Genomic DNA, 26,324 nt, shown 5'->3' on the forward strand with positions numbered 1-26,324 from the left:
AGCCAACGTTTGCATAAGAAATCTCAGCGCGGTCCCTTTTGACTTCTCATCTTTGCTCCGTCCAACATGAAAAGACTCATAGCAGCCTTAATCTCATATCAAAAAAAGAAAAGGAAAAACGTGTGCAACGTTATAAATCATGCCTCCTTCTCCCCATCCCAGCCAGCCGTGTGTATACCCACGAGGTATCCTTTGCCAAAGCCCTCCGAGCCGACATCCCGCACATGCAAGACAGTAAAGAAAAAGAGAATAAGCCTAAAATGAATGTACAGCCCGGCGATGGCCGAGATGTTACGGCCCTTACTATGATGACCATTTGACGTCCGAACTTGGAGCTCTGCTTCGCCGCTTGTTGGCCATGCTCGTTGGTAGAACAGGTGATGCAGCCGGAGCTGATACGGCCGATGTGTTTCTGCTGAAGTTCTCTTTATTCGACAGAGAACTCTCGGATCTAATCAAAGGAGGCTGCCCAGATGCGCTGCTGGGTCTCGCAAACGAGTGGCGAGGCAACCTGCTTTTGCCCGAGGATGGCCCTGTAGGCATACTTGAGGACATCTCGCCGCTGACCCGCCTGGGAATGCTCGTTGCACCTTCCCTGCTCCGAGGTCGGTATAAGATGGCCTCACGCTCCTGAACAGCAGTCCTTCTCGGGCTCGCGGCCACTTCAATATACGCGCCTCCTGACCCTGGCGGTATTTGTGAAAGCCGATGATGGCGGGGCTGAGATTGCGTCGGTGTGGCAGGCATCGACATGGCATGGTGAAGTCCAGGCGGCGTATAGGACGATTTCCGTCTGGGTCCGGACCCCGAGCGTCGGGATGCTACCGAGCCAGAAGAGCCCTTTCTCTCCGAGGGCATATCATAAAGCTCGCTATCGTTGTGCGACTTGACAAGTTCAGATGCGAGATTTCGAACCAGCACAGCAGTGTCCTTGTCGGCCAGCATTTGGATCGTATCAAACAGAGACCTGACTTGCTTAACATTCAAGGAGCTGCTTCCGTTACCCATGCCCAGCATCTCCGGCTCGCATGCGTCCATAATGTTGCGGACTAGACGGAGTAAATTTAGCCGTACAACGGCCTTTTTGTGGCCTAATCTTTGACCAATGCCGGCAAACATCTCCGGCTTGGCCAGTGAGCCTGATATCGAAGGGCTCAAGCGCAAAAGCTTCAGCAAGGGCTCCAATAGGTTGGCATCGAAAGAGTTGAGCTTGTTTGTGTGGAAACAGGCAACGATGGCGTCTGTAAACTTGCCGTCGAGCAAGTGACTCTCGACTTTGGCCGTTTCTTCCTGAAGCCAAATAAAAATTGCATCCAGCGCCGTAACCTGCCAGTATTGGTCGGCCAACAGTGAGACGTAAAAGTCCAGTCCCTTGTTCTGCCAGAGGTATCTGCGACCCTTGCTTCCCGAGTGGGCCATGTCGCATAGTATGGGCAATGCGAACTCCTTTGGCGGCCGATCTGTGTTCATGATTTTCATGAGCAAGGGAATGATACCACCAACAGCAGCGTCCTCCTGTCGCTCCTTGCTCAGACGGCAGAGGTTGAATAGGGTATTGAGGACCTGGTTGGAGATCTCTCGGAAGTGCTGGTGTCCCCTCTTCATGCTGTAGCCGAGAACATCAATCAAAAACTCAATGGCGTCAGCTGTGTGCAGCGTTTCTATCGTCGTAGACAGCATGGAAAGGTTCTTGATGAATTTCAACATCGTGATTTGGTGATTTGGTGTCATTCGTCGCAAATCCTTCAGAACGCCTGTGAAGTTATTAGTAAATGACATGGCTGAATCTGATAGGAGACTTACTCTTCAACACTTGCCGATCAGCGACAACTTCCTTGACGTAATTCTCAGCCTGAGAAAATAGGTAAAAGATGTTGACAATCCGGCCCTCTATCAGTTCGGAGAGCTCATCTTCTCCCTCCTCATCGAGGACCCTGTGGAGCACCAGAGCAAGGGGATAGAGAATCTTGCTTCTCGAAAAGATTCTGCAAAAGTCGTTCTTCGGCGTTGGGCCCTGAAGCTCAAAGACGTTCCAGATGCCGTTGACGCCAATCAAGACTAGATCCCGAGCATCGTCAAAGTCTTCGTCGAGGAACTCGACTAGGACATTCAAACCACCAGCGCTGACGAACATCTGCAAGGTCAACGTTGACGTCTGGTACATTTGCCGAACGAAAGCTGCTGCTTCGAGTCTAATTTCGTTGGAATACTGGCGGGCCGAGAATTTAGTGATGATCGGAATGCCACCGACGAAGCAGAGATTTTCCTGGATCTCGACATCGTCCAAAATAATCTATCAAAGATTTAGCATGGTACCAACGAATGCCACAAGGAAAATGTAACGTACAGTGTTGACGACCTTCAGGAGAGACAGGATCATCTGCTGCCTGCTCTTAACTGTACACGGCTCGAGAAGCTCCAAAATCGGCAGCAAGCCATGAGCACTGAGGATGAGATCTTTGATCTCAGTGTTTTCCCATAACAGGGCGAGCTGAACACATCAGTAAGACGCCTCGCAGGGCACAAAGGCTTGGAACTCACCAGGTCTTCAGATAGCTCGCACAGCTTTTCCTCTCCTTCTGACGTTTTCAAAGACCGCACGAGCTCTTCTACCTTTCCTGCCAGCCTGGCGTGTCTGTCCCTGGCGATATTTGCTTCCAGGTCCATTTCGTCCCACCCTGGGTCCATGGACGCAAAAGGATCGTCCTCATCCTCGTCGTCTCCGAGCCACGAGTTGTTGGAATACTTGGACAACACCATGAGGCCGCCATCTTCTGAGCCTCTGTCACTCTCCTCCCTCTCTGTGACCGCATCTTCGGGACCGAAAATGTCGGAGAAATCTTCGTCACCTTCATCCTCGGCAAATTTTTGAATTTCAATCGATGATCTCGTCCTTCGCATGGGCCGATCAGGCAAAACCGAAGGCCGCAGCTTCGCGCTAGGCGGCCGTCTTGAGCTTCCCGGGACAGGCGATTGTGTCGAACGAGGCAAGCTTGTGAGATCTGAAGGGTGAAATAGCTGAGGAGAGTCGACTTTTTTGATGAAAGGGTTCAGTCCACCATCGTTGAAATCGTTTTCCATGAACAAATCCGAGTAGTCTTCTGTGTTCTGTTCCCTGAAGGCCAAATCTGGAGGAGCTGGTATCTCAAACTTGCTGGGTCCTAACTGCGGCTTGACGGGAGATTTGGGACGAGACGGGTTTCTCGCATGGCCAGCCTTTCGCGGACTTGGCTTGGGCGGCGACTGCTGCTTCATCGGCTCTGGGTACTTGTCACTCTTCTTGCGAGGTGTCGGACGAATTGTCTGTTCCTGGAACTCGAAATCTGTAAACTGCCCCGGCCCCTTGATAGTCAAGAGTTCCCCTTCAAAGTCGTCATCGTAACTTTCAGAATCGTTGCGAGCATCCGTGAGCGAAGCAAATGCTTTGAGCTTATCTGCAGAGAGCAACCCGCCAAAGTTGTCTTGTGGCTTCAAATGAGGCAAGTGCAGTGCGCTCGGAGAAATGGCCGTTGCAAAGTCGTTGTCCCAATTGTCGTCATCTACTCGCAAGTCAATATGCCGTCTTTAATCGGACTAGAACCACAACATAATGATTGCTTACCAGCAAGCTCTGGAGACCTAAAGGCTTCGGGTGTTCGTCTCGGTTTCGCGAGAGCCAGAGGTCCTTTGGGCTGAGTGATCAGGCTCGGTCGGAGCGGTTCGTTGGCGCTGTATCTCGACCCGGGATGACCTTGCATCCCGGGAACCCCGCTGTCGGAACCGGTGGACGCCCTAAGTGAGCTCTCGGACGACTTGAGAGCCTTATTCCACTGTTTTACTTCCTCCACAGCTTGACTGAAATTAGCTGGCGCCTTGGAAACGGGGGCATCGCTTCTTCGGCATCCGATGATCCACGCGTGTCGTAAAAGTTTTCTCGCCGTGACTCTTAGGTTTGGATCTTTTTGGAAGCACTGCATCAAAAAGTCGCGAGACGCCTATGTCGTGTTAGTCATACGTGTCCCAGGCGGAGAAAAGGGGGGCACGGGGCGCAAACCGGTGAAATGCCCTCAGGCAATGGCGGATGGTCATCATTAACAATGGCAAAAAGCGCGGGCATAGCTGCAAGATTATGATACGGCGGCCTGCCCTGCAGCAACTCAATGACTGTGCAGCCAACACTCCAAATATCAGACGCAGGACTGGCGCCGGAAAGTTGAATGATTTCTGGTGCCATCCAGTAGGGAGTACCAACGACCTGTGCTTCCTTGTCTTGCCCGCCTGCGAGTGTGCTCGTCGAAACTCCAAAGTCTGCGAGCTTGACTTTGCCGTCCTTGGTGGTGAGGATGTTGGCGCCCTTGATGTCTCGGTGGATAACGCCCTGATCGTGAAGATACTGCAATCCTTGCAGAACCTGTGTCGTGTAGACACCGACCAAGTTCTCGGGGAACTTGCCATATGACTTGCATATTGAGTGCAGAGAGCCATTCTCACAGTACCTGGACCAACATGTCAGCTATGATCGGATGAAGTCAGAAATCAAAGCTCGACCTACTCGAGAATGATGTTGAGACAGTCTGCCGATTTGACGAAGCCAATGTACTTGACAATGTTGTCATGCTACAAGCACTATTAGCTCAAGCGCCCCTGTATAATTTCTTAAGTCGGGAGCACCTACATGCAAGTTCTTCAAAAGATCGATTTCAGACTAGGTAGGACAAGGTCAGTCTCGGCATCCCACCGACAAGACAAGCGAGTGAGGGGCAAAGTATACCTCAATCATGCGCAACTCGCTCTTGGGCAGATCAGCAAGCTTAATCTGCTTGACGGCAACAGCCTCGCCCGTTCCCCAGTTGAAGGCCTTGTAGACGGAACCAAAGGCTCCCTTGCCGAGGCATTCTCCCAAACGCTGTATCGGGAAACTGGTCAGCTTTTGCGGCCCTCAAGCGTGGTTTCTCCTCCCCCAAATACATCTCTTCTTCTTTCCCTCTCGGACGAGTCCTCAGAGCCGGGTATACGCACATAATCCTTCAAACCCGGGTCTTGCAGCGCGGAGCTCTCTCTGGGGCCCTGTTTCTCCTTTCGCGGTGTTCCTGAACTCCTCTCGCGGGAGGCGACCACGGCGGCCCTGCCGTTTACATGGTACTGACGCTCGACAGAGGACGAGGCCGACGACGGCGGCGAGGGATTGGGCATGGTGGTTGGCAGACGGAAGGCCTGGAGCAATCACCAGGCTGATATCTCGTAGTCGGGGGTTCGAGGGTGTCGGCATGAACCGTCGCAAAGCAGAAGCGATTCCGTAGAGGAAGGACCTGGCCTTCTCGAAATAAGGAAAGCCGTGCAAGAGGATCGTGAGGTCAAGCGAGCGGCGGTTACGGCAAAGGTGAGGGCGCGCTGCACATTGCCCGGCAGCAGGACGGCATGCCAGTCGGATGCAGTTCGGGGACGTTATTCTCGATTCGTCGGGGCTTCGTTCTTCCTTGGTGTCTGCGGTAGAGTAGTCGTTTAGACCACGAAAATGTCGGTGGGCATGCGGCGTGTGAGGAGAGAGAGAATGCCGGTCGAACGAGGGTGGTGGTGACGTGAGGGCGGGCGCGCAACTGGTGGGAGCGATTTCCCCAAACGCGGGAGGCCCAGACTGGTGCGAAATGACGGCAGCGAAAACACACAAAGAAAACAATCGTGGGTGTGTCGTAGGCTACCCTTGGAGGTTGCAAAGGCCAGCCAGCTAGTGCCTGCGCTCCGCGATTCGTAGGCAGGCAGAGGGGCAAAGGAAATTCGGATTGCCGTCCGCTGTCGGGTTTCACGTCGTCGTCGCTGCAGTCGTCAACGACAGCCGGTCGATCGGGTCAGAGGCGGTCGGTCTGCCGGTCGGGAGCGGTGGAGGGGTTTGGGGTGCAAAGGTCGAGTAAATGAGCGAACGGGGAATTGGGCGGCGGGCGGGCGGCGAAGTCGTCGGGGAGGTGGTGGGTTGGTTTGGCAGATATGATGTCGGAGGGGTTCCCGGGGTGTGGAAGGGATGTGGGCATCAACAGACAAATGGAACGGAAAGAAAAAAAAAAACTACACGAGACGAAGTATCAGCACCGCACTCTCTGAGCTGAGGCTGGAGCTTTTGGGGAAAATGATGTTTTTTGTGAGAGATGATGTGTGAGTCTGGGATTAGCTAGTTTTACACACGCATACGCACACCAAACACATCAGGTACAGGCGCGGGCCAGAACAAATGGTACGGGACGGGAGAGAGACGAGAGCTAAGGAAGGTACGGATAGAGAGAGATTCAACTTGCTGGTGCTGACGCACTCAACCGCATTTGGCTCTCTCTCTCCAAGGCACTTCGCTGTACAAGTGGGAAGGGACGGTGGAAACGTCAGGTCGGGTCAGGTCCAGTAGAAGTGGCATTGGGCGAGTGCCATCACTGGTCAGGTAGTCGCAGGGCAGCGATGCACCCAGGTACCTCACCACTATCTATTCAGGCACAATGTTATGGAACTTGATGGCACCAGGTCCCGTCACTATCACAAACACCACCTCGCCATTATTGACGGTACTATCACAATCACCTACCCCCGGGAAAAGCAGATCGATGCAGTGTGATGGCATGTCTTGGCTGCCTCTGGGATTATTTCCCAACTGGCCCTTGTCCATCAATTTGAGCCGGGTGCCATCGGTGCTGAGGAGCAGGCGGGGGCCCTTGGAAGGTGGGACACCTCAAGGCTTGCCCAGGGCAGTCCGGCACGCTTCCATTCCAACTTCTCGCGCTAGCAACGCTAGAAGCTCTCGCACGCCGCCCCAGGGCTCCGCCAGCGCGCTAATACGCACCCGACCTGAACTGGAAACAACCAAAGGATCGTTCCGACCTGAGCTTCAACCTTCTTCCTCTCTCATCATCACTTAGGTTCACCTTGGCTACTTATGAACGGCATATCGAACATGAACGAGCCTAACTCAATTGATCGGCTGTCGACTCTGAACTTCCATCTTTTCTTGGTTCTCCATGGTCAATGCGCTCCATGTCTAGAAACCTTGCCCACGCCTTACACAGACACATTTCATCCTGCATGATCTTCCCCAGATATGGCACGCGCCTACGAAATAGATACCTTACATTCTTTCTCATGATGACAATCTACAAATACACGAATCCACCAATTGTTTTGTGAGCACCGCTCTTCGCCGTGGTAACGGCGTGACAGTGTCTCGTCTAGACAGATCAACATATCCCGTTACGGTAATACGGATACCTACCCCTACCTTCACCCATGTCAGCGACAGGGCCACAAACTCCCCCTCTCATTACCTTACCTTGCCTTACCTGACGTCGTTTTTGTTCTTATTCAATCTCTCGTGGAATTTACTCCGTAATTATCTCACTCTCTTCTTGTTCTTGTTCAGTATCCATACAAATACTGCCCCATCCAAGCGCTTATGAGAATTCACCTGCCAGACAAGGACAGGAGGATGACACTAGCCGCGCTCGCTCACACCCACGTCCACACACACAAGTTCTACCTTAAGGTGAGGTGATCAGCGCGGGAACAAAGCACACTAAGGCACGCCGCCGCCTTCGTCGTGACATGTGAGTGGCCAGTCCCAGCGACCTGCGCCGAGCCGCGAACGTCTTCACCAAATCCCAAGAACCACACCTCTTTTTCTTTCACGATCCTATCCGTACAGTATTTGATTTGCGTAATCATCAATGACTGAATTGTCAATAAGAAATAACTCCCTCCAATGCTCCAACATCCCATCTCACTTCTCAAGCATGCTGCCAATATTAAAAGGAACCCAAAACAACACAACACGAGCCTTCCATATTGAGTCGCAAAACACATTCCTGAGCCTCCCCCGCTCTAGAGTGAAGAAAGATATAAACTCCCATACTCCGTAGATCCGTAGATCCACCAGCCGGATGACCCAAAAGAGAAAACAGCAGAGACATGAACATGCCCCTCGCGGTCTCACCTTCTCGACTGAGACATGGGGAGATCACTGATTGAACCCACTCCAAAGTTGGTCACGTTCAATGTCACAAAGCATACCAGGGCACGTCAACCAACAAAAATACGAGCTCTTCGGGAAGAGAGTATGACCAACGGCCACTCCATTTCGTCTTGATAGTTCTCGCCTCGAATAGCATAGATCCTCTGCATCTTTGATCTGTCCTGTCACGCTTCCATCACGATACATGTATTATACAGATGGCCCGCCCAGATACCTGCATGGCGCCCGTTAAAAACCCAACAGTGAGTGACCCTGACCGCCGCCCATGGCAGGTCCTATAAGCCCCTTATACTCCAAACATCATGCCTTGGGAAGCCTCTTCTAGTTCCCAGGCTTTTTCGCTTTTATCCTGTCAAACGTGGAAAAAAAAAATATCATGCATAATCCCGCCTTCTTCAAGATTCCTCTGGCAGAGTCCGGGATAGCCCGGCACCTGCCCACCACTCGTCGGGAATGTCTTGCCGCCGCGCAAGATGCCGTACAATCTCCTGCATGCCCTCCAGCGCGTTGTCGTTGGATGATTCGGTGCGGCTCGGGGGCCCTGCCTCGTCGCCATCCCCTTGGCCGCCTGCATCGCGAGACTCCTCGCTTGAATCTCTGACAATGTGGTCGAGCAACTCCGGTAGCGGGGTGGGATCACGAGTTGCGATTCTGTAGTGCCGAGCAAGCTCCAGTCGCCGGCGACTTCGCATCTCTTCAATGTCGCGGCTACTCATAGCCCTCATAGCCCCATCACCACGAACAAAGGATATTCTGCTCGGATCATTCGCATCCAAGTCGGCGACAAACCGCCGGTGTCTGGACGGATAGTTCATCGTCCAGTGATCGGGCCAGCCCCTCCCCATGTGCAAGTCTTCATGGCCCTCACTATCCGAGTTTTCAAGTCCGGATTCGCAAGGTTGTTCAGTAGACTCCTCAGCCCTTTCGGGTCTATCTACAGACGTTCGAGATGATGCGCCGGCGCTCTGTGATTGCGATGCAGAAGCGGACGCAGACGCCGAAGCAGAGGCGAAGGACGAGCCAGCGCTGGGAGGCTGCGGGTCCGGCGTAAGTGTAGTCAACAGTGTGTCCCAGACGCCATCCTCATCAGGGCTGATGCTTCTGTTACGGTCGCCAAGGCCGTCTGCAAGAGAAGCTTCGATCAAGTGTCCAAATGGACGAATCCGGCGTACCCGCCGCGATAACGATGCGCGGTCAGGTTGCGATTCCAAGTCCGGTCTACGCATACGTCCTGCGAACCTGGCAGAAGTTGCATGCTCGGGACTACGGTCAAAACGTGCTGCAACTGGCGGGGCGGGCTACTTAGTATGTTAGTCAACGGCGTACTCCGAAGTCACAGTCCGACAAAGCCTACCATTGACATGCGATCGAGCTGCGCCCGACGGAATCTCCGTCGTTCTCTTGAGTTGGCGTGTGATGTTGAGCCCTCAAGCTGAGCCCGGTCTGGTTCCTGCCAATTGGCGTCCTCTTCCCCGGTCGGGGGTGTGACGGTAACCCCGCTGGAGAGCCTGGGCATACGGTTCAATACCCATTCATCGCCGTACATGGAGATCAGACGAGCTTCGCTGGGTTCATTGCTATCGGCTTGACGGTTGCGTGCTTCGTTTACACGTTCGATGATTTCAGCAGCCGGATTACGGCGCTCGGGCACCGGAGGGGTCGATCGCGAGGCGGGCGCAACATATGCCTCCGGGGGCGGAGGGTGGCCAGACTCGATCCATGGATACCGGGCGCGCGGAATAGGCTCGGGGCCGGGAGTGGGGTAGTTGTCGCGGAGTAGAGCGGCGCGACGGCGGAAGGGGCGCGCGTCGTCGGTGCGGCGGCTGCGGCGAATGGTAGAGCGAGGATGTCGAGTGGCTGCGGACTTGTCACCGATTTGAGCGGGAACATCTGACTCGACAGGAGCGATGAAGAGCCTGCGGATGGGAAGATGCGATGTTAGTGATGGGATGCGAGGCCAGGGTATGAAGCAGTCTGCATTCACCGCGACTGGGTTGCAACTCGACGGCGACGACGACGACGACGACGACGTGGCCAAGGCAGTCTTTGGAAGCAGTCGACGAATCGCAAGCGAGCGTATGCGGAGGATTTATGATGAACGAGATGGATATGGATGGAGGCATTGGAGTGGAAGCGATTGCGATTACGCGATGCGACTGGGCAGGCCGAGATTGAGCCAGCGTCCCACAGGCCAGGCGCAAAGGCAAAGGTAATGCAGCGCGACCAGGAAAGCCGCAGGGGTAGGTGAGAAACTTACGGGAGTCCCATTTTGACCGACTAATAGCGCGCGCCCGACGAATGAATTCAAAGGCAGCGGGGATGATAGATCGGTGGCGCAAAGTTTCGACTTGATCGCAAGATGGCAAGATTGATGTGATTGTGGTCGTGATGAGAGTGCTGGACGATGGGGCCGCGATACCGTGTTTCGCGATGGATTCGCGATGGAATTGGCGAGTTGCGTGAAGCGGAAATGGCTTTTCTTCGTGGGGCGGACAGACGGGAAGGCGGGAGCGAGGATTGCCCGGGGACTTTGGGACTTAGGTTGGGGTATTAGGTCAGGTCAGTGACGGATGGGGACGGGGCCACTGGGGATGGACGTGGATTGACGGTCAAGAACGAAATGGAGTGAGGACGGGAGTCGGGAGGGGGGTAAAAGGCAGAAAGGCTCCGGGACAATTAAAAAACGAAAAAAAGGAACAGGAAGGAAAATGGGAAAAGCGCGGGTCTTTGGGGGAATAGCCGCTTTACTTCTTTTTTGTGAGTGGCTGGCCACGCCATCTCTCCCCGGTCGCAGTCACGGAGTTCTGCCTCTCTGCCTCTCTCTTTTCCCCCCCTGTGGCGCGGCTTCATCAAGCAAGTCATCTTTGGCCAATCACGGGGGCTTCCCATTTCACGGTTAGTGGTCCGTGGTGAGCCTGCCACTCCTGCCCTCCTCTATTGTCTGCATGCCTGCCTCCAATGGAAGTGTGGCTGGAGCGGCACTTGCTCACTTGGGTGCATTTTGAAATCGAGTACATACCTGCCTTGGCTCCTGCTCAGGTACGTACTCCTGGCATTATTGCTCCAGCAGGAACCTTGCCCAGAACCTGCTCAGGTTGAGCTTCGTTACTGCCGCGTGCCTGCTTGCACCCAACGGCAGCCGCTCCGTTCACGTTCAGGATCAGATGTAAATGGAAGATTGGAATGCTCAGTCATATTCATTCGCTGACATCGTTTGGCGCCTGTCACGACTCTCATGATCCAAGACCCATCATTCCCACAGACTTGCAGTGACTCACTTCTGAGAGGTTAGAAAAGCAACAACCAGCTGTTGCCGGGCTACGAAGTCCGAACAGCCCTATGCGAAAAGTGTCCGTCGGATCCAGAGCCGAAACCGAGATACGAATAGGCCGTTGGTGATCCTCCGGGCTTTGACACCCGGACGCTGCCATCACTTCGTCACCTTTCTAACAAACCAAAGACATCGCCGAGGCGAAGGACAGACAGCATGGCAATGAAAGGCATCAGCCTAGGCCTGCATCGCATCTCGCGAGCCCTCGAGGGTGTCCCTCAGAAGTGGGATGCTATTCATGTCGCCGGCACAAATGGGAAAGGCACCACTTGCACATACCTATCAGCCCTGTGCAAGTCTTTCGGCATCTCAAACGGCCTCTTCACCTCGCCCTATCTAATCGAGCCACGCGACGCCATTAAGATCAATGGCACGCCCGTGGCCCAAGACGTCTACGTCGACGTCAACCGCAAGATCCTTGCCGACGACCAGGCCCGCCTATCCCAGGATGCCACCCAGGAGGCCCTCAGCCTCTTCGAGGTGACCACCCTCATCGCCTTTGGCGTCTTCAGCCGCGCCGACGTGCAAATGGGCATAGTCGAGGTCGGTCTTGGCGGCCGCCTCGACTCCACAAACGCCCTCCGCCGTAAAAGCGTCACCGTCATCACAAAGATCGGCCTTGACCACCAGGCCTTCCTCGGCAACACCTTGCCCGAGATCGCCAAGGAAAAGGCCGGCATCATGATGGCCGGCGTGCCGTGCGTCGTCGACGGCAGCAACCCACCCGAGGTCCTCGAGGTCTTCCGGAAGCATGCCGCGAGCGTCTCGGCGCCGCTGCACCTCACCACGAGTCAGCCCGGTCTGCTCGAGACTCTGTACGACTCGGAGCTGATGCCGCATCAGGCGCAGAACATGGCGTGCGCCATTGCGGCTTTCCAGCTCGCTTATCCGCACCTCAATCTTTCTGTGGAAAAGGCACTGCCGATTCTGAAGGACGTCAGTCACCTGGGGAGGCTATCGTGGCTGAATATCGAGGCGAAGCATCCGTCGCGCAAAGGAACCCCCATCCTCATCGACGGTGCTCATAACCCACAGTCAGCCGAGACGCTGTCCACGTACGTCGAGCGACGTCTGCGAGAAGCCGATAAGCCTGTGACGTGGATCGTGTCGGTATCAAAGCAGGACGGAAAGGATGCCGGCGGCATGCTGCGCACGCTGCTCAGACCCGGAGACAACGTCGCCTCCGTGGGCTTTTCTCGCCGAGAGACGATGCCCTGGGTTGAGCCTTTGCCGATTGAGACCTTGAGGGAGATGGCCTCGAGCGCGGGCGCCAAAGAGGTATTTGAAAGCAGAGACGGTCTCGAAGAAGCTACAAGATGGGCTGTCGAGACCGCCAAAGGTGGCTCAGTTGTCTTGACGGGGAGTCTCTATCTAGTTGGTGACGCATATAGAATCTTGTCGTGAACAGTCACTGGATAATCAAAAGTAATTATGAATTGGAAATTTCGCTAGTGTATTGTCTATCATAGATTCCCAATGCCTTTGGAGTGCCATGTAGTAACAGTGCGCGGCGCCAACAATGGTGACAGCTTCATAGCAACGTAAGTAGTATTTAGCACTTTGCAAGCCTTGACGTGTAATGGAGAACTTTCACCGCTACAACATCACATGATCCACAATCTAATGCACATCAAATCCCAATCCCTAAAATACACCAGCACTATTTCCTCGCACGTATTGAAAAACAAGCCTTGAATAAAAGGGGGAGCATATCAAAAGTATCGAAGCCATGACAACAGCACCCGCACCAACCAACCTCATCGTCGTCTGCTGCCACGGCATCTGGACTGGCGGCCCCACCAACGGCCGTGCCGAGTCCGAATGGCTCATCGCCGACTTCCAGGCCAGCGAGACCCCGACGTTTGTCGAGCACATCAAGGCCGGGCTGACGGCGCTGCGAGACGAGTACCCGGCTTCCGCGCTCGTGTTTTCGGGGTACGTAGCTGCAGCCGTAGTCCAACCCACCTATGATTTCTTTCGTTCGAGTGTTTGGAGTATTTGTTGCTCATCAACTGATTTTCGTCATTCTCGTCCGTTTACATTTTCCGACCTAAAGATCTTTGGTTTCTTTTTTGTCGAAACAACATCTTAACCCCCAAAATTTGTACCAAGCATAAAACTAACGAATCGTTCAATTCCCAAAGAGGTCCAACACGCAAAGAAACACGCCTCTCGGAAGCAGAATCCTACGCCAACCTCGCCGCCGCTAACAACTACTTTGGCATCCTCCTCCTCCCTCTTCTTCCCCCCCTACTAATTCCTTCACCTCATCATCATCCCCTCCCATAACATCCCTCATCCACACAGACACCCTCGCCCTAGACTCCTACCACAATATCCTCCACTCCCTCCTCCTCTTCCGCCGCCTCTACGCAACTTACCCCCAAACCCTAACAATCGTAAGCCACGCCTTCAAAAAGCCGCGCATCGTCGACGGCCACTGCGTTGCTATAGGGTTTCCTTTGGGGAGGATCAGGTATGTTGGGATTGATCCGCCGGGGATGAAGGGCGCTGGTGCTGCTGCTGCCTCGGTCACCACGAACGCTGCCCCTGAGGAGGAGGAGGAGGAGGAGGAGGAGGAGGAGAGAGAGGATGGTAAAACAAACGACGGTGGTGGTAATGATTCCAAAGTGGGAGCCATTGCGGGCGTAAAGCACGCCGCGGACGAGTGGACGGTCGACCCGCATGGCGTTGGGCCGAGTTTATCGGGCAAGAGGAGGGCGAGGAATCCGTGGGGTCTGCAAGATACCCTTTTTGCGAGCGAGAAGGAGAGGATACAGAGTGAACTCGCTACGAGGTTTGTAGACGGGCATGAGGCGCTTGTGGAAGATACAAAGAGGCCGTGGGCTTAGAAGATATGTATACACACACATATATATACGTACATACATATTCAACCCCTCATCTTTAATCCCCTTAACTCCTTGACACACATTACTTTGCTTTGTACGTCTCTCAAATCTTCGGCCTCTCTCCAGCCCCTGCGCCGCCGGCATCCCTCCCAGCAACAGCATCAACCAAAAACCTAACCGAATCCTCCACCATCCCCTCGCTAAACGCGTGCCCGACCCCTTCATACACCTTATTCTCGACCTCGACCCCAGCGTCACGATACCACGTCCCCGTCGCGGCCGTCAGAAACTCCACAAAGGGCGCAGACATGGCGTACGGGACAAGCTTATCCTCGCCGCCGGAGCAGACGAGGAATTTCTTACCGTGCAGGCGCAGACCGTCCAGGACGCCGCGTAGACGCTTCTGCTCTTCGTTGTCTTCGGTGGCGAGACTGTCCGGGGCGGGGACGGCACCGGCACCAAAGAGGATGCCCTTCGGATCGTGACGCAGACAAGAGGCCACAAGGTCGGGCGGGAAGTCCCTGCTACCCAGGAAGGAGGCGCCGTTGTCCTGCACGGAAAAGGTTGCCAGCTTGGATAACCTCGCGCGGTCCGACAAGAGAGCTGTTTGTTTTCCATCACATCGAATCAGCCTGGTTTCTTCCTTTCTCACTCCTCAAACCTCAAAAGACAACATGCCTCCTGTCCGCAAGGGGGGAAAGAAGAAGAAGAAGAAGAAGAAGAGACTCACCCATATAATCAGGACACCCAATAATCACAACCCCAGCCTCAACCCTCTCCTCCCTAAACATAGTCTGCCACGCACTATGCCCGCCCAAACTCACACCCAGCACGAGATGCTTATCAATCTCCCACCCCTCCGCCGCCTTCCCATCCCTCAGCCCCAGCTCCATCTTCACGTACCCCTCCACAACGTCCAAAAGCCCCTTCGTATCCGCCACCATGCCCGAAACCATCCCCCACATGTCCAGCGCGTGCGTCTTGTTCCCCTCGCGCCAGCTATCCCTCGCCGTCGCCGACGCCGTCCTGGTGCCGTGGTTCTGCTGGTCAAACGCCACGGCGATGAGGGCCCTTCCACCGCTGCCGCTGTTGCTGCCACTGCCAGATGCAGAAGATGATGATGACGACGACGAAGACTTCTCCTCCCATCGGGAAATCACCCGGCTCGCGATATCTTCCATATCCTCCTTGGCGCGCAGGCGCGGGTGATGAAGCCACAGGCACGACACCGCCGACGGCCGCTTCTCGCGCGCGATGAGCTCCTCGAGCCCGTAGACATCGCACAAGAGGCCCGACATGTGGATCGTCGTCCTGGAGACGGCGGGCGGCGGGGTGGACGCACGCATCGGGTTGTGCGTTGCTGCCATGGCTGACGTTGCTGTACCGAGGTAGTACGCCGAGGACTTTAGGTATGGGTAGATGGGGATGATTCCTTCAGGAAAGGAAGAAATGATGTTGAGAGACTACTGAGAGAAGCGGAGTTTGTGTGGGATGGAGAGGTGTAAGTGAGAGGGGAGGTGAGGTTGGAGTTGCCGAGGCCCCAGAAAAGACGGAGTTGCGACGGAGCGAGCGCAATGTCAAAGTGGATGCGCCCGGTGGTTGTGGTCTAGCAGCTTACAGCCCGTCCGAACCTCAACGCCGATCATGTAGAGACCAAATTTGCATCATGAACCATCAGGCGCAGGTCATCAACAATAGACATATTTCCAAGACCGTCGATTTTAAAAATGAGTTTCCTAATGTAGGTATTTGGAAAAACCCAGGCACTACTGGCAGTGCTCTCAAGCAACAATCGTCAAAATTCCCTTTGGCTATTCAGCCGAGTCCGCGAGTAAAAGAATCGCCGTTCGAGCATGCAGACTTCCACCCCATAAACGCCGTATTTCTGTGCCTGTCCTATCCCCTTTCCGTGCCCTTAGCCCGTGTGTCATTACGACCTATGTACGCTGATCGATCAGTTTTTTGTTAACCTGCCTGGGCAGACTGCACTCATTAAATCCTGAGAACATGGAGTAAGCCCCCATGTCTTCGAGAAGCAGATGTTGTCGAATTATTTCGCAAGTGTTGATAAACTCGCTCTTAATCCATCTTCCAGTGGTTTGTCAGACCACCATCGTGATCCTCGTTGCCCAAGTACAACTCGATTGCGTACAGGGTCATTGTTGCTGCTACGTTTGTCCAGCACCAGACGTTGCCTCCGGGGTCGCCTCCTCTCAGCGTCCACCCATCTGGTCCATCATTGGTTGAGAAGTGTTGTAGAAGCAAGCTTGTGTACATGGCAATGAGAATCGAAGGCGAGAAGTAGGTGATGATCCCAAGAAGCCAGTTGGCAGCGTCTGATTCTTCCAGAGTTGGTTCCTCCATAAGAGCCCTCGCTCCCGACTCGCGGACGGCAGGAATAATGCGGGTAGCGCAGTAAAAGACAAGAAGTCGGAAGGCGAGCGAAATGATGACAGAGGGCGTAATGGTCTGGAACGCCGCGTAGAGAAGACTGAGAGACGAGTGGACGGCATGGGGAAGAGAGCCGAGCACGTGGAGTAGAGTCGAGTAAGATGCCATGATAATCGGAGGCAAAGGTGGGAAATCGGGCTGTGAGGACTGGTGTTGATCCGCATCTGTGGACTCTGAGGGAAGGTAGTCGGTGAAGATCTGGTAGACGCAGAGGACGACGTATGCGAAAAGCAAGGACGACTCGACAGGGTTGCCGCGCCCGCTGCCAATTCCATACGCGCAGAGGAAAAAGGCTGAAGTCATCGTGACGCCGATCAAGATGGCATCAGAGTTGTCAATCCAAGGGAAGTGGGCGACACGCCAGAGGAAGTACACGGCACTCGCAAGCACGCTGCCAGAGATAACGAGCAGGATAATCTGTCAAAGCCGTCAGTAAGTCTCGCAAAGAGTCAGAGTATGTGATCCGAATCTATGGGACTACAGCAAGGCCAGGCTGTTCGTGCGAGCTTGGGTCTCACAGAGTCGGGAGCACAGGAGAGGGGTTCCACGTACAATCCAAGTATCGCTTCGTCCTCTGTTGACGAGCCATTTGGTGATCTGTCCGGCAGCTTGAATGACAAGCAGAGTGCAGAATCCCTCGAGAAGCTGGAAGACGGGACTTGAGTACCTCAACGTCTTATCCCAACCGCCCAAGGTTATAGTCTCAATAACACCACCCTCACCAAACACCCACTCGCCCCATGACGTAGACTTGGAAGTAGTAATGCCTTGCAAAGTCCGCTCCACCCAGTTGGTAGCTCCAGCGTCGACGGCGAAGCGGCTGAGGGCCCAGATCAAGAGTCCGGGAATGACAACCCACTGCGAGAGGCGAAGAATGACGGATATAGCCCAGCGAACGCGCGACTTTGCGGGGGTGACGACGGCGATGGTCGAGTAGATAAAGTAGAAGGCGGAGAGGGCGAGACTGTAGGCCAGTCCACTATCCCTACCGCCGACATCAAAGGCGACGGGTATGGAGAGGACTATGCTCAGCAGGAAGATGGCACTGGCGACGATTCGGAGGAACCACCACATCGGCGCGACGAGCTGGCTTGCTGGAGCCGCGCCGACAGAGGGGTTTGTTTCTGACGATGGCCGGCCACTTTGGACGGCGAGTCGGCGTGGTCACGACCGGTCGAGGGAAGCGACAAATAGAAGCGCTCGTAAGTGTCGTCGCAGACTTGGACAGGGCCGAGCTTAGTTTGACTGTGGAGAGCACGCGAGACGGTGAGGGGACCGTGGATGGTGTGTTTGTAGGGTATCGGGGCGAAGGTGGATCGTCTCGTCTCGCTGGTCGATGGCAGGAACTCGGCAGAGGTAAGGTATTCAGAGGCTATTGACGGATTCTGCAGTTGCGAAATATGGCATATAGGCAACTCGAAGCAGAGAAGGTGCGAAGTCGGTCCAAGTCCGGCGGTCGGGAAAGAAAGCTGGGTGATAGAAAGCAGATTGTGCCAACCTACCGGTAGATTTTTGGGCGAGGTGGCAGGAAGCGGACCGCAAGTGGGAGCTTGGGCTTATCGTTAAAGGCGGTTCTGCTCGCCTACCTTCTTATCTTCACGTGGCATTGCCTGCTAAAATGCCTCCACTGCCATCTCTACTTAGGTACCTTAAGGCTTAAGCACCTTAAGCCTCTGAGCGGTGAAGCTGCAGCTCGTAGGATGATGTGATAAGGTCCAAGCTTTTCCTTTCCATCTTCAATTCTCTATGTAATCCTGTTTGATTCTGTTTCACTCCGACCTTGGATGCAATAAAGAGAAGAACAACGGTGACGGCATTCCATTTCCATTTGCTGTGGCAGGCAGAAATGAGACATCATGATCTGCAAGACATAAGGCCACAGACTGCATGCAACACCTCACATGCACGAAGAGTCGAGCAGAGGAACTAACGGCCACCATAAGGTATGGAACACACTAAAAATCACAAGTAAATCAATCAGTGGATGTCTCCCAGGTCGCGTGCTCCTATCGTTCTCCCGAGCCTCGCTGGTTCGATCCCACTCAAGGTAGATTACACAATAAGGCAAATAGCTACGCAGGTCTAGTCCAGTCCATCCCATCCCATCTTTTTCCTAGCCTTGGAATCCCAGCAGCATCCGGCGAGAGCGCCCAGGGCCTGCCATAAGCCTGACAAGCTGACAAGCCCTTGGTAAAGTTGGTATTAACCGTATTATTGCAGCGGTTATTGCAGCGTTGCAGAGGCGCTCTGCAGCTAAACGGCCGGCCTCCACTTGGAGAGGTGCTGGTGCCATTCTAGCCCCCTCTGGTGCCATCCCTGCCCTGGTCCCTTTTGCTTCTGTCTCCATCTGCCAAATCTGAACTTGTGAGCTTGACTTATCTGCATGTGACAGCCAATCACGGGAACCCCTCCTTCGATACTAGTGTATGATATTTCTCTTCTTGAACCTTGCCCAACTGGTCACCACAATATGCAGAAGCTAATGCAAGTCACATGAACGTTTTGAAACCGATCTTCATCCTTCAGCACCAACTCAACATGTCTAGATGAAGCTTGCCAGGCCCTTTGGCCTTGGTTCGTCTTATCTTGATGTGCCTAGGACCAAGGCGGGGTTCTCGATGCAGCTATGGCACTTTCAGCTAAGTCGACGAGACTATGGTTGAACTTGATGCGCAGTTCTCCCTATTACAACTAACCAAACTTTCACCCCTGTCTTTCTTTCGAATCTACTATTCATATTCATTCTGAGACACTCTGTATTCAAATTTCACCAAAATGTCGGACAGATATCTTCTGGCTGTCGATGCACCTTAACTCACCCTCGCCACTACGAGCCCTCATATCATCCTCAACATTTTCGTTGTCAGCTTCATTCTAAACTTCAAATGGAGCACAGCTCTCAATGTTCGATTCTAGTGCAACAGTAACCGTGGCCGATGTACATCAACCTGACAAAGAGTCCAGTTACATCATTCCTCACGGCCCTTTGTCAAGCTATGCCAGTCATGGAGCGACTCCAAATATTTCCTCTTGCGTTTGTGCCAAACACTGAAACCATGCCTTGTTAGTCGCACAAAGACGCGTGCCTTAGAAGCATTGTTTCTTCAGTGGCCAGCTCTGCGTATGATGATCCATGCCAAAAGCAGCTTTTGTGGTTTTATTTTAGTTTTGACGACCATCTCTTGTCTACATGCAACGTAGTCAGACATGATACATTGTCCGCTTAGGTCCTCTCTTTCTATGCAACCAGAACCGATCTCAGATCGATACCATCTAGCAGAGGCAAGGCAGATGGATCGTCTGATAATTGCTGCAGTTCCTGCCAGTTGGCACATCACTCCCGGTTTGTAGATAGAGTTGCCAGTAGCTTGTATCCAGCTGACACACCAAGAAATTCAACTCTGCCAGGTGTTAGTAAGTATCAGCTCGGGAGAACCGCACGCCAAAACGGGCTTGAATATTTCGTGATGGACGAGAGAACTACATACGACGTCCCCAACTACTACTCTGGGTAGTGATAATAGTATCACCCTCGAGGCCCCACGCACTAGTGCCGGAGGCGTTGCTCAACGAAAGAGTCTTGTACGACGTAGCATCGCCGCCAATATTGAGATACGAGCTCGAGTTGGCGCTCTGGATGGTTCCAGCAATGTTGAAGAACTCTGCCGACGCCTCGGGACCCAGAACGGGGATCGACTTGTCCTTGGGATAGGCTTGGAGGTAAAGGTGGTAGACGGGATCGGACACGCCCCTGATCTTCTCTGGCTTGGCGGAAACGATGCCGGCAAGGGACGCCAGGGACGTGGCGAGTAGGACGAGACGCATGGTTTTTGCCTTTTGAAACGTTGCTCTTTTGGTTATAGACGATACTTGGAGAGGACTTGCGATTTTGCGCAGGCTGATCACCAAGACGTCAAGATTTCGAGGCCCAAAGCCATCATGATGCCAATTCCCTTCTGTTAAGTACATCTTCTATGTCAACCATGCCAACCCCTCTTGCGGTCCATCTTCCTCCGAAGACCTGCTCGGTGGGCAGAAAGTCTATGGCTATACGGCAGTTTGTATATGACGGGTAAATGAAAAGGAGCAAGGACGGCACGTTGAACGAGCCAATCCAGCACACCAATGTAACGATGCCGCCATATAAGAGCACTATGTCTCTGACGGCCCGCGGCAATCCTCTCCGATTAAGTTGGCACGGAGAAAAAAAAAAGAAGAAGAAAACGTGGGGTTCGCTTCGGCATAAAGCCTCCGTCCCATGTCCTACACCACGGACCTCTGTCTTGTGTCTTGACTTTTTACTCCTAGACGGGAGGCGATGTTTTTCAGTCATGCTCTGCGACCAAAGAGCGTGCGGAAACACGCATTGCGTGCAGGCATCGGGTATGCGACGTGAGATATTCGTACCTGACAGGATAAGACCACGCAAAGTACAGATACAAAGTAAGAGATTCGCGGTACCGGTCTGGCAGAGCATGGTTTATCCCATATTATCACGGCATCAAAGCTACGGAGGACTTGACTCGACAGAAGGGGCGTACAAAATACACGGAGAATCTGCTCAAGTGATGCACTGCGATATCGTCGCCATTGGCTTCTCGTAGGCGACGAAAACGAAAGTCACAACTTCGTGGTACCTCGAAACTTGCAAGATGGAGCATGGCCATCATCTTTGATCTGCGGATCAACCAAGCTTGGATGGTTGCACGGCATGGAAAAGGTCGAGATGCGCAACCAAGCCCAAGCTGGACAGGGGGCATCTTACCTTGAGGCTTGAGTGGACTCGTGGAGGGGAAGAAGTGTTGTGTGTGGGGATTCAATAGAGGATTTGGATTTCCCCCAAATCTCCCCCAATGGCCCCCAACAACGTCCCAAGAAAACCAGAGAAACTAATTTCAGCAAACCCTTTCTCCTCTCGGCCAGCTGGAGGGAGTTCTGCCACAGCCTATCTTTACTGAGTAGAGAATTAATCCAGAGAGGTGAGTGAGTACGGATAGGTGGGAGATGCAGCCAGAAACCGTAAAACACATGTTCCGAACGATTGGCCACAGCGGGGCAAGGGAAGGGGACCCCTTGAGCCCTTCCATTTTCATTCCAGCACCCACCCCCGCTGATATCCACTGCGCCACACCTCAAGTTGCAGAAACCTAAGAGAGCAGAGAGCAGAAATCAGAAATGCGGTATCCGTACCTGGAGAGGCGACCTTGTTACACCGCTTGACCGCTTCGGAACACGCCCCCAGGGCCCAGGTACCTCTCCATACCCCTAACTTCTAACAGCCCGCCATCAGGAGATTTGCCATTTTCGAGGCATGATCTCTCTCCCACCAACACTCCATTTCCTGTTGCGCAAAAGGGGAAACACACAAGACTTTTTGTTTTCGTCTCTTTTTTTCTCATTGACAAGTGCGCTCGGTGGAAAACTCTCGTTTCCTCACGGACACACTCTTTCTTCTCCAGACCTTGACATTTTTATAAATTAAATGTCCCGGAGCAGGTGATCCGACACTCGTTCTCTTTTCGCCCCTCCTCTCTCTATCGGTCAGGACAGATTGATATCGGCTTTTTTTTCTCTTCGATACAACTGTTCGCGCGCGCCACACCTCAACACGACATCCACGAACAAGCACCACCACCACCACCCTCAGACACCGCAGCACAATGGCTTCGTCCGCTGCCTCAACCGTGACGCAGCCGTCCAAGCGCAAGTCCGCTGCCGCGCCCGATGGCGTTGCCGCCGGTAAGCTGACGACCGATGCGCCGACCGAAACTCCCAAAGAGAAGGACTTTTTCTGGACCTACACCGAGGAACCGCACCGAACTCGCCGACTGGCCATCATCAAGGCTCACCCGGAGGTATGTCACTCCACACCACACGACACAAGCTTCCATACACCCCTTTCCTCCTACTCTACAAACCGCAATGCTCTACAGCAGTGGCCAATGTCTCGCTGGTAGAATTCCCAATGAGTAACAACCGCGTCAATAGGTCACTAAGCTCTGCGGGCCGGAGCCCCTGACAAAGTACGTCGTCGCCGGCGTCGTTGCTATGCAAATCTTCTGGGCCTGGTACCTCCGCGACACCTCCTTCTTCTCCTGGAAGTTCTGGCTCGTCGGCTACGTCTTCGGCGCCACCGCCAACCAGAACCTCTTCCTCGCCATCCACGAAATCTCTCACAACCTCGCCTTCCGCTCCCCGCTCGCCAACCGCCTGTTCGCCATCTTTGCCAACCTGCCCATTGGCGTACCCTATAGCGCTTCCTTCCGTGTAAGTCTTGGAAAGCCTTCAATATTTAAGAAAAAGGAGAACATAGAGGAACAAACACTGACATTTATACCCTCCAGCCCTACCACCTGACGCACCACAAGTCCCTCGGCGTCGACGGCCTCGACACCGACCTCCCCACCGCCCTCGAAGTCGTCTTCTTCGACTCTATCCTCGGCAAGGCCTTCTTCTGCACCTTCCAAATCTTCTTCTACGCCGTCCGCCCGACCCTCGTCTACAGCGTCCCCTTCACCTGGGTCCACTACCTCAACATCGCCGTCCAGCTCGCCTTCGACTACGCCCTCTACTCCGCCTTCGGCTTCAACACCATCCTCTACTTCCTCCTCTCCTCCTTCCTCGCCGGCTCCCTCCACCCGCTCGCCGGCCACTTCATCGCCGAGCACTACGTCTACGAGACCGTCACCCCCGCCCAGCGCGACGCCGCCAACAACATCCCCGTCCCCGAGACCTTTTCCTACTACGGTCCCCTCAACTTTTTGACCTACAACGTCGGCCTGCACAACGAGCACCACGACTTCCCCGCCGTCCCCTGGACCCGCCTGCCCAAGCTTCGCGCCATCGCCAGCGAGTTCTACGACGAGCTGCCCCGCCACGAGAGCTGGACCTATGTCATTTGGCGCTTCATCCTCGACCCCAACGTCGGCATCACCTCCCGCGTCAAGAGGAAGCAGGGCGGCCGCAAGGTTGGCGGCGGTGCCGTGGCTAACTGGACACGTGAGGAGATTGAGGCATGAGAAAACAGAGTACAGAGAGAGAAGGAATGAATGTTGTTTTCAATTTGGAAGACAAAATCTGTGTATAAAGAATAAAAAGTTATCTGATGAACAAGTGGCATATTATATATTTAGCTCACGAACAGGGTGTGGATGACAGAACCCCCTTTTTAGATCTGAAGAAAGTTTAATGAAGCATGAAGTGGAAACAACAATGGGAAACTCCTATTCTATCTGTGTCTCCTTGAAAGAAAAGAAAGCGATGAACTTGCCTTACTACAAGTTATGACCGAAAAGGCTTCAGGAAAGATCACATTTCATCCACATGAGCCATGTTTTATCTCGCTCTGATAGCTCCTATTCAGAAATGGCCCTCTAGATGGGCACATGAAGAAGACATTACCTTGGACGACCTCAAACGACTCAAGCATGCAAGAATGCGAGACAACAAAAAGTTGAGAGGTTAAATCTTTCCGTTTACTATATGCTGGACAAGAGGATATGGCCTGTCCGGCTGATATAAACGAGAAGAGGAAAAGAAGAAAAAAGAAGAAGAAAAAAGCCATCGCAATTAGACAAGTATCCTTCGTCCTAAGTGAAAGTTACCAAAGCATAGAGATGCTCAATGCACTTACAAACCCCCCCTCTTAGCCACCAACCAAGGTTCCAAATATCATAAACACTATCTTCTCCAAGAAACGACCGATATGGGTGGTGCTCGACCAAAAACATCATGACATGTTGACCGAGTCTTTGAGTTGCTGGGTCGCCAGCGTCCAGGTGAGCCACTCTAGTATTGTTCCTTTCGTAGAGCTAGTTCGTACAGTAGACTCTCTACTGCTTCCAAGCTCGTGGTTGTCAACTTTTGGTAAGACATGGCGACTGTTAGATTGGCCAGTATTCCACAGAAAATATTCATAATGTCGTGTACCCTGCATCTAGGCAAAGTTACGAGGAGTTTCGTACTGGGCAGCCTCCCGCGTTGTTCAGTTCTGTGCTGTGAGATACACCTTTCAGGCTGTAGAAAGCGGCTCTATTCATAACGTTGAATCGACAAAGTCACAAAACACCAAAAGATGAACATCGTCACGAGGTCAGTCTCTGAAATCAACTACTTCGCGTCCGGGACGCCACGCCGTTACGACAAAAAGAATCCTTATGGTTACATGTGATTTGACTCCGTTCCATGTCTGTCGATGGTCCTCCTCTCCATCCACCTCACCGCATCGCCAACTTCCGCTCACCGTGCCATTGTCTTTTGGCAAGTAACTACAAGGGCGTCACCAGCAATACTGCCTCGACCCGATGCTACTTAGCGCTTCATAAGTCCTCCAGTAGAAAGGTCGTATAAGGGGGAATTGTCAGGGAATACCAAGAAATTGGTTTAGAAGAAGAAGTAAGCAAGAAGGAAACTGAACAAGCACAAAATGGCAACAATTTGTACCGAGACACCTTCAGCTCCCTGCCGCACCGCCGCGGCAGCCTCTTGGGCAGTGGGGAGCTTCTCAGTCTCGGTCTTGACGCGTTGCCGGAGGCCGCTGGTGTCCTGCAGACTTGCAATCTTGGCCTCGGCCTGGGAAAGCTTTTGCTTCAACTCCTCGTAAGTAACCTGGGCGGTATTGGCGACAACGTGACTCGCAGCGCTGACTGTAGACTGCGCCTTCTCGGAAACGGTATCCTCCTTCACATCGGAAGTCGATGGTCGGGCAGCAGGCGCAGGGCTGCCGGAATCGGCATCCTGCTGAGGAGACGAGTAGACGTTGGAGACATCGGGGGTATAGTCCTGCGATTTGTTAGTGTTTCGTTTCCAGAGTTGACGAGTTGTCGGAGAACATACGCCGTTGACCACGGACTGGCGATTGGGTGTGGATGCGACAGCAGAAGCGCTGCCACCATTGAGGGATACCGAGTCCTCGGCGGCGAGCCAGTTGACGCGGATCTTGCGCTCAATGAGAGAAGACTTGTCAGTCTGGTCGAGCTGTGGTATCCGTCGTTTGATTAGCTTGTGCGCCAGACCTTCGGAATCAATGTGGGGGTTTTCGTACAATATTGGCGATGCTCGCGAACTCCTTGTCAGCAGTGATGGAGACGGATTGGACCAGGAACTTGTCGCGGCACTTGGTGTCGAGAGCTGGCTCTGTCTTCATGGCCTGGAGAAGGACTGAACACTGTTAGTGACATGTGACCACCTGGCGTTTGCGCGAAGCACCAACCTGTAACCTCGACATCTTGTCCAGGTTCAACACGGCCCGAGTTGGGGCGAACGCAGTACCTGGATATGTCGTCAGTCGCTTACGAAGGCTGCACGGCATGCAAGTGATCGTACTGCTTCGGGGCGGTGGTTTTGACCTGGTCGCATAATCTGTGAGCAAAGGGTGACGTGACAGCCGAGGAATTGAGTGGCCGCATACCTTGAAGGCGATGGGGGACTGGTTCGGGTTCTTGATCCGCAGAATCCGAGCGACTTCGACAGTGAAGGGACCTGGAAAGGAGAGAAACGTCAGCACGATGCCGCATAGGATGCGCGTAGGAGGGACGTACGCTTGAAGCTCAACTCGGTGGGCTCGATTTCGACCGACATGGTGGATTTGAAGTGGGTGCAAAAGCTAGTGGTGATGTAGAGTAGATTAGGAGAATCCGGCGCAATCGAAACAGGCCTCGGCCTGGGCTAACAGGAGGAAGAGAATTTGCGAGATAAATGTGAGGGGGCG

The 26,324-nt window shown here is 53.6% G+C and overlaps 9 protein-coding genes across 9 annotated transcripts; 3 read left to right on the forward strand and 6 right to left on the reverse strand.

Moving 5' to 3' along the window:
* Positions 1-303: 303 nt before the first annotated feature.
* CDC15 (Protein kinase of the Mitotic Exit Network) lies at positions 304-5,172 on the reverse strand (the record flags this gene model as incomplete). Its single annotated transcript, XM_065757382.1, has 10 exons — positions 304-1,754; positions 1,804-2,293; positions 2,348-2,491; positions 2,542-3,539; positions 3,602-3,974; positions 4,034-4,475; positions 4,532-4,596; positions 4,655-4,684; positions 4,751-4,885; positions 4,999-5,172. The coding sequence occupies 10 exons, from the start codon at positions 5,170-5,172 to the stop codon at positions 304-306; spliced, it is 4,302 nt and encodes a 1,433-aa protein (XP_065614151.1).
* Positions 5,173-8,376: 3,204 nt separating this feature from the next.
* Positions 8,377-10,249, reverse strand: N0V96_005362 (uncharacterized protein; the record flags this gene model as incomplete). Its single annotated transcript, XM_053198233.1, has 3 exons — positions 8,377-9,279; positions 9,336-9,897; positions 10,239-10,249. 3 exons carry the CDS (start codon positions 10,247-10,249, stop codon positions 8,377-8,379), a joined length of 1,476 nt encoding a protein of 491 aa, XP_053044281.1.
* A 1,219-nt stretch (positions 10,250-11,468) lies between these two features.
* FOL3 (folylpolyglutamate synthase) lies at positions 11,469-12,716 on the forward strand (the record flags this gene model as incomplete). The annotated part of the gene is made up of 1 exon (XM_053198234.1): positions 11,469-12,716. One exon carries the CDS (start codon positions 11,469-11,471, stop codon positions 12,714-12,716), a length of 1,248 nt encoding a protein of 415 aa, XP_053044282.1.
* Positions 12,717-13,041: 325 nt separating this feature from the next.
* Positions 13,042-14,164, forward strand: N0V96_005364 (uncharacterized protein; the record flags this gene model as incomplete). The annotated part of the gene is made up of 2 exons (XM_053198235.1): positions 13,042-13,247; positions 13,789-14,164. The coding sequence occupies 2 exons, from the start codon at positions 13,042-13,044 to the stop codon at positions 14,162-14,164; spliced, it is 582 nt and encodes a 193-aa protein (XP_053044283.1).
* Positions 14,165-14,267: 103 nt separating this feature from the next.
* On the reverse strand, positions 14,268-15,531 carry N0V96_005365 (uncharacterized protein; the record flags this gene model as incomplete). The annotated part of the gene is made up of 2 exons (XM_053198236.1): positions 14,268-14,767; positions 14,895-15,531. 2 exons carry the CDS (start codon positions 15,529-15,531, stop codon positions 14,268-14,270), a joined length of 1,137 nt encoding a protein of 378 aa, XP_053044284.1.
* A 712-nt stretch (positions 15,532-16,243) lies between these two features.
* On the reverse strand, positions 16,244-17,689 carry N0V96_005366 (uncharacterized protein; the record flags this gene model as incomplete). The annotated part of the gene is made up of 2 exons (XM_053198237.2): positions 16,244-17,032; positions 17,168-17,689. The coding sequence occupies 2 exons, from the start codon at positions 17,687-17,689 to the stop codon at positions 16,244-16,246; spliced, it is 1,311 nt and encodes a 436-aa protein (XP_053044285.1).
* Positions 17,690-20,095: 2,406 nt separating this feature from the next.
* On the reverse strand, positions 20,096-20,440 carry N0V96_005367 (uncharacterized protein; the record flags this gene model as incomplete). The annotated part of the gene is made up of 1 exon (XM_053198238.1): positions 20,096-20,440. One exon carries the CDS (start codon positions 20,438-20,440, stop codon positions 20,096-20,098), a length of 345 nt encoding a protein of 114 aa, XP_053044286.1.
* Positions 20,441-22,275: 1,835 nt separating this feature from the next.
* On the forward strand, positions 22,276-23,634 carry DES1 (sphingolipid delta-4 desaturase; the record flags this gene model as incomplete). Its single annotated transcript, XM_053198239.2, has 3 exons — positions 22,276-22,470; positions 22,604-22,882; positions 22,960-23,634. The coding sequence occupies 3 exons, from the start codon at positions 22,276-22,278 to the stop codon at positions 23,632-23,634; spliced, it is 1,149 nt and encodes a 382-aa protein (XP_053044287.1).
* Positions 23,635-24,997: 1,363 nt separating this feature from the next.
* Positions 24,998-26,194, reverse strand: SCS2 (phosphatidylinositol-binding protein scs2; the record flags this gene model as incomplete). The annotated part of the gene is made up of 7 exons (XM_053198240.1): positions 24,998-25,396; positions 25,451-25,591; positions 25,659-25,774; positions 25,827-25,885; positions 25,940-25,962; positions 26,025-26,095; positions 26,155-26,194. The coding sequence occupies 7 exons, from the start codon at positions 26,192-26,194 to the stop codon at positions 24,998-25,000; spliced, it is 849 nt and encodes a 282-aa protein (XP_053044288.1).
* Positions 26,195-26,324: the final 130 nt, after the last annotated feature.

The sequence above is a fragment of the Colletotrichum fioriniae genome (assembly GCF_027942845.1).
Source record: "Colletotrichum fioriniae strain IMI 355084 chromosome Unknown scaffold_5, whole genome shotgun sequence".
NCBI lineage: Eukaryota > Fungi > Ascomycota > Sordariomycetes > Glomerellales > Glomerellaceae > Colletotrichum > Colletotrichum fioriniae.